This window comes from Anser brachyrhynchus, assembly GCF_964034855.1.
Source record: "Anser brachyrhynchus genome assembly, chromosome: 1".
Classification (NCBI taxonomy): Eukaryota; Metazoa; Chordata; class Aves; order Anseriformes; family Anatidae; genus Anser; species Anser brachyrhynchus.
The window spans coordinates 105,780,942-105,788,041 of record NC_137694.1 but is presented as its reverse complement, the minus strand read 5'-3'; the positions used below and the strand labels follow the sequence as shown (position 1 = coordinate 105,788,041).

The 7,100-nt window shown below is 38.3% G+C and overlaps 1 protein-coding gene across 6 annotated transcripts in view; it reads right to left on the bottom strand.

Annotated features, from left to right (window-relative positions):
• Positions 1–91: 91 nt before the first annotated feature.
• The window catches only part of LOC308187576 (killer cell lectin-like receptor subfamily F member 1), a 35,078-nt gene continuing 28,069 nt past the window's right edge, over positions 92–7,100 (bottom strand). For 2 of the 6 annotated variants that reach the window (XM_080575683.1, XM_080575686.1), the window contains 5 exons: positions 6,680–6,811; positions 5,936–6,087; positions 5,046–5,161; positions 4,395–4,545; positions 92–540 (listed from right to left, as the gene is read on the bottom strand). In XM_080575683.1, the coding sequence (XP_080431809.1) occupies positions 4,416–4,545; positions 5,046–5,161; positions 5,936–6,087; positions 6,680–6,811 (530 nt within the window). In that variant the 3' untranslated portion in view covers positions 92–540; positions 4,395–4,415. The other 4 variants (XM_080575685.1, XR_013944788.1, XM_080575687.1 and 1 more) reach the window with 4 other exon arrangements.

Below are 7,100 nucleotides of genomic sequence, written 5' to 3'. Positions count from 1 at the left end.
TAATAGGAATAAAACAAATCCTGCTTGGATAATCTTTCATTTCTCCATTTTTTAGCTTGTTTATTTTGCATTTTTTACAGTAATACTTGGTTATTTTGCATTTTTTACAGTAATACTTGGTTGGCTACATGAATTTTTCTTTTGATAAGCAATGTAGCATTTCCTTCTGGTTGCAGCATACTCATTCAGCATGTTTCATTGTACATCTGTGTGCCTTCTGGGTTCCAGAGAAATTTACACAGCAGTTAAAGTACGTAGGCTACTTGGCTATCCAGGCTTGGCTGGATATCCAAATACAACCATTTTTCACTTTGCAAGTAGCTGGATGACATCTAACTTACAGAAACCGTTGCATTCGTATTTCACAGAAAAACTTGAATGATGTTCAGAAGGTTAAAGCACTTAATGTAGAAATAGCAAGATAACCGTTCAGATGAATAAATGACAGTGTACAATTCTCCACGTGTCGTTGGGATTGATATCCACATAATATTCTGATTATATCCATAGGAAATGATTGTTCACTCTTCTGCAGAAAGTCTGTGAGGGAACATGGAAAATAACAATGAGACAGCCCTGTAACCTAGTTAATGTGATTTTCCCATTACTAGCAAAAAGTGACAGGCTTCTATCTAACCACGCAGGATTTGTCTGCATTTGCCTTGGGCAGAGCTGACTTTAGCTTGTTTTAGCAGTGACAGCAGTTGTCTAGCAGTCAGATTGCCTGACAATAGCCTAATTGTTTTGAGTTAACTCTGTGAATACCAGAATTATAGATTATCCTGAGTTGGAAGGGTCCCACAAGGATCATCGAGCCCAACTCCACACAGGAATACCCAAAAATCAAACCATATGTTTGGCTGTGTTGTCCAAATGCTTCTTGAACTCCACCAGGCTCGGTGTCATGGCCAATTCCTTAGGGAGCCTGTTCCAGCGTAGAAGACCTTCTCTGGTATTGAGTAACAATATTAATCTCATAGGCTGGAGTTAAGCCAGTCTGTGGATGGCGGCCTCCAGTGATCACAGAACACCATGAATGCAGTTAATGTGTGACCTTGTGGTCCTGGCGAGTATCTTGCTTACACTCCAGCCCATTCTATAAGAACTGTTGGAGCTGGGGAATGGGATTACTCAAGCTCTCACAACCCGTTTTTATAAAACCACCTCAGATGTTGACAAAGAGTTTGCAAAATGTAAAGCATTAATACCCAAACCTTCCTGTAAAGAGATCACATGAGCCAGCATATAGGCAATGTGGTCAGTGACACATAGGCTAGATCACGAAATTCAGGCTTTAAAGGCAAAAGCAAGAAACTAAAATCTGAATTAGGAGCCTGTTGAGTTAAAACACAGAGGAAGTAAAATTGGAGAAGGGCTGAATCTTGAAAACAAGGTAGAATAAAGACTGGTTATGAGTGAAGATCAGGGAATTATAAGAAAAACTAAATATAAGTACAAAATGTGCACTGTAGAAAAAAATGCAAGCCCTTAAAAGAGAAGGGTGTGGGCCCCTGAGCCTGTGAGGCTCTTACAAAACATCCTGTCATGATGAAGCTGACTTTGGTCCAGAAAGTGACCCTTCCACAAAGCAGTGCAATGCTAAAAGTCCACATCCCTGGTGCTAAGGTACTGCCAGTATTCAAGTGAATCAATGTGAATCAAAGTTGTATTGTGGCAGTTATTTTAGCTGGTTTTGCTTTCTTTTTGGTGTTGCTTATGTATATACGAAAGGAAAAAGGCATAATACTCTTTTTTGTTTTAGGTCAATTCCAATGAAGTTAAAATCAAGAGAAAACTATGAATAATGGGGAAAAAAAAAAAAAAAACAACGAACCAATTACAAGGTGTTCCCGTCTCTAATCAGGAGAAAACCTGTTTTTCTCAGTGAAGATAAACATGCCTCTCATTCATAATAGTGATCGTGATCTTTGCAGGTCTCTCTCCCTGGGCTGTTCTATGACTAAGATTCTATGTTTGCACATGTAACATATATATACATGGATGTGCTGGTGTGTACTTGTAAAACTCAATATTTTAAGTGCTATATAAAACAAAGCTTAATCAATTAAGTTTAGAAATCATAATATTAATAATATTGCTGACCATAAGTCAGCAATGTGCCTTTGTGGCCAAGAAGGACAATGGTAGGTGTCCTGGGGTGCATTCGGAAGAGTGTTGCCAGCAGGTTGAGGGAGGTGATCCTGCCCCTCTACTCAAGTCCTGGTGAGGTCACACCTGGAGTACTGTGTCCAGTTCTGGGCTCCCCAGTACAGGAGGGACATGGAGCTACTGCAGTGAGTTCAGTGTAGGGCTACTAAGATGATGAGGGGACTGGAGCATCTGTCTTATTGGGAAAGACCGAGGGAGCTGGGCCTGTTTAGCTTGGAGAATAGAAGGCTGAGAGGAGATCTCATCAATGTGTATAAATATCTGAAGGGAGGGTGTCAAAAGGATGGAGACAGACTCTTTTCAGTGGTGCTCAGCGACAGGATGAGGCAAATGGGCACAAAGTGAAACACAGGAAGTTCCATCTGAATGTGTAAAAACATTACTGTGAGGGTGACAGAGCACTGGAACAGGCTGCCCAAAGAGACCATGGAGTCTGCTCTGGAGACACTCAAAACCTGCCTGGATGTGACCCTGTGCAATGTGCTGTAGGTGACCCTGCTTGGCAGGGGGGTTGGACTAGATGATCTTCAGAGGTCCCTTCCAACATCAGCCATTCTGTGATTCTGTGATTCTGTAATAATCATAAAATGTATTTTAAAAAGAATGCATGCTATCAAGTATACATTTACAACATTGGGAATGGGAAGATTGCAAGTTTGTGAAGTGTTATATAATGTCAGAGATATAAAACAGATATGTAAAAGCGTATGCTTCTGGGCTGGATAGAAAACCGGTCATAGTGGTAACCAAGAGTTCCTCTATTACAGAGATTTCAGAAAACTACGTGAGTAGTATACTACCATGTTCCAATACTACAAAAAATTTTTTTTGTTGTTGTGAAGGAGTTAGCCAGATAATTTTAGAGATGTATAACAACATTGTGTACAGCACGTGTCCACAAATTGTATAAAATCTGTGTATAACTTATTTGATAAGAGATGTGTATGTAAAGTAACACTGGAGAAGGATGTGGTTTTATTTACATCATACCCACAGAAGCAATACCCAGCTCACAGAAATCATTGCAATTGTATGCTGTTAGGCTCAATACATTTAGGCATTGCTAAGCAATTTTCAACAATTTTCAGATAATTGCCAGAAATGTCAGAGCACACTACTCTTACACCTAAAGCCTGACATGTTGCTCAAAAGCCATAAAGGGAAAGGTTACTGGACATTTAGTAAGTAACCAAAGAACCCACATTGCTACTGCAATCCAAAATACAGCATTGCTGGTGGAAGGGCCTCTTAGAGTGATCTCCCACAACTACAGCAATTTGGAACTTGGCTTTACACCCTAGAGTCATCATTTTAATCATTATACTGATTTCTCTTGGCTACTAAAATGCTTAGTATGTTATAGTTATACTAACAATGAAGAACTACAGATTACTCTCAGACCTGTACAAGTTATCTTAAGGTTAGAGCAGAGAGAAAAGAGCAAATTTCTCTGAGATCCACTGCCCCATCATGATCAGTAGCCTTGAGATGTAAGAGGGTTGCAAAATTAAACAAACAAACAAACAAACAAAAATCTGACTTGTAAGAATTGTCTGTCAGTGGACTATCAATAGTGGAGTGATTATAGCCCCGTAGCCCCATAAATATGACTTTGACATTTCTAGTGCGCTAGTAGAACAAAGACAGACAATTGAATCTCACATCCAACTTCAGGAGGTATTTATGGTATTTTAAGTTTCAAATTCTGTAGCACTGAATGAAGTACATGAAACCAATTTTTTTTAAAATATACTAGATTTTGACTTGCTCTTTCACAGAGTCATGCTGGCTTCCTATGTTGGTCCTCTAGTGGTAAGATATGCAGGCACATTTAAGTGCATAGTTTAATTATAACCTCTTCATCTAAAATAAGCAGCAGCAGCAACTTTTGGCCTGTTGGTATCTATTTGCCAGGCTGGTACAAAACCCTCATTTTACCTGTGGTTTATACAACTCTTAGACTCCTTAAACTCCTTAAACTTAAAGTTGGTAGGCTACTTGTTTTTGTAGCTTTAAGGGGCCGTGCATCAGCGTGCACAAAAACATAGATTTTATACCTTCATCTGGAAAAGAAGAGAGAAAGAAGCCTGAAATCTTCCTAGATTTTAATCACAAATAGAATAACAATGCATTAATTCATCAGAATTCAGGTCAACAATTTCCCCTTAATTTTACATCAGATATCCTACCCACTGTAAAATGCTATAAATCTTCAAAGAACCTACTCTCTTTCACTTTAAAACGTCTTAGACCCGCAGAAACACTGCACTCTTCCTGCAAATCCACTTGTATAGGGAGTGGCAGTTATCAGCATGCATTTCTGTCAGCTTATAGGCAGCACATTTTTCTTCTTTCTTCCTTCCTTTTATTGTAAAACTGCAACAGCAAAACAACAAACAGACATAAATATCTTGGAATTTGTGTTATGGGGGAAAAAAATTGAATAGATAAATAGTGAAGCCACAAAGACTGGATTTTTGTTGTTGTTGTTTTTATGCTGTCATTCTTTTGATTCTCTGGCAAAGCAGGCAGGTTTTGCTTGTTTAGTAAGCTTCATCCTTTCTGCTTCCCTACTTGAAATATAGCTGGAAGAAAAAAGTTTATGCAGCATTCTCACCTCCTAATAAAATCAGTTTCTTTTCTGAAATCTGTCAATGAATTTCACTTTTCATCTGCATGTTTTGATCAGAATTCTATATAGAGAAAAATCAGGATAGGCTGAGATGCCTGACTGGAGCATGGCACCTGACATCATATTCTCACTTTTTCTGATATCATATTGTCACTTTCTCGTGGTAATGGCTGAATAGCCTCAGCACAGCAAGTAGGGAATACATTGTAGAAGCCAATACTGATTGATTCCAGAATGAACTTACCTGTGCCCTAGATGTTTGGGATCATTGAGCCATACCCATTTTCCTTCATCCTCATTGAAACTTAATCCGGTCCAAACAAAGCCAATGTCTTTATCCTTCAGTTTATTTAAGAAATCCTGGAGAAAGGTATGCCTTTGAATTCTCATAATAATGGCACTTCATAAAACTCCAGCACCAGTAACATACAGTGATAACTAATATTTTAAAAACAGCAAGGCTTCCATGCCCAAAGACTCCAGAGAATGTTTCCAAGAAATTGAAGGAAAAACAGCATATAAATTTGTTCAGACTCTCAATTATACCCCTGTACTGTGGCTAATGTTGGAAAGTGGATCAACCAAGGAGCTAATTTTGGCTCCTTGCTGGCCCTGGGTTCATTCCTTTAGCACATTTTAGATGAGGATCAGGCTGATCTGAAATATAGCAGCTGAAGGTACCTCTTTTTTTCCCCTTACAAGGAAGGAGGTGATCATTTTGCCAGCTCAGCCTGATACTGACATTTTAAAATGTATAAAGTACAGAGAAATAGTTCCATCCCCAGAAGACAGGCAGCAGCCTTTATATCAACTTAGCTCTGAACTGGTTTGATTTGGAATAAAACATGCAATAATCCTTCAATCAAATTCCATCTGGGTCTTGCTGGAGATGAAGTATAAGCATATCATTGCATCTATTTAAATGAAATCTAGACTACTGGTCTTTTTGACACAAACATTTCTTAACATGCAGAGATCAATCATCAGTGCATTTACCACTGACAATGCCTTTTATGAGCATATATGGATTAGAAATGTCTTCTAAATATACATGAAAAGCTCTGCTGTGATATTTGGATTCTCAAGGTATAAGTAAAAATAATATTTGAACCACAGAGTGCCTTACAAGCTTACCATTTCAGTCTCATTTTCTATAATCAGGAGCTCAGATTTTCTTCCTAAGCAATACCTTCTACTATTCTCCCAGGTGTCACTTTTTTCTGAGTAGTAATAACATCTCCCATAATGCAGCTTCCAACCAATGGGGCAGAGTTCACATCTGGAGTCTGTGAAGAGTTTGGGGTGAATGGATTTTGACACTGCGTTATTTACAACTGATATTAGTAGTATTGACTTGCACTTTTTCTGAGGCTTCTGAATATGAGATTAAAGAAGCTTTAAGCCGGGAGTGGGGCAGAAACTGTGATGGTACACTTCATTTTAAGAAAGCACATTGTTTCTGCTTTACAGTGGCAATAAGGATAGTCATTAGGGATTAGGGATCACTCTGTGCATTTAAATATTTCAGAACTCTAGATAATTGTGCTAAATAGTTTACATAAAAACTTGGATAGAAGCCACAGATAAAATTCCCATTCTGCTGACATCCCTGGGAGTAGTACAACTGGTTTCCATGGAACCCACAGAGAAGTCACAAAGACCTTCAGTATCACTGCTCCACTTGAATTTCTTCCTTAAACTAACATTTCCAAGAATGGAACTCTGAAATATATCGCTTTATACATCTTTAACAATATAAATATTATTATTCTATAATCTGAAGGTCGGTTACTTCATCCAGGTGTTTATTTTTTATATTAAACTTTTCTAGAGATTCAAACCATTTATGGTACTATGAACGAGATTTTATTTCCTTACCATTTGTATTCATGCATAAACTCTCCTTTAATGCAGTCAATAAGTTGTTTTCATGGAGATCTTCCCCTGAGATATTGCCACTTTCAGAAATATTTTGTCTGGGCTTCCACACATCACTTGATAGCAAGTCACCTGGACAAGAATCTCCAACATTTTAATGTAAAGTTCACAAATAAACTGTAAAGAACTCCCATAGACAGCACGGATTGTGTCATCAACTTGTTTTTAACAACATGGTATATAACAGCCATCTCTCAAATAACATGGCTGTGCCATTGATTTTCTAGTGCCTGAACTCTGTATTCAGCTAATTTCAGAAAAGAATGGGTTGATGTGAGAGTGCAGGACTCACATCCAGAGAAAGGGAGAATGGCTGACTGCCATTAACAATATAGTTATATCCAGAAGTGCTTCTGAATTT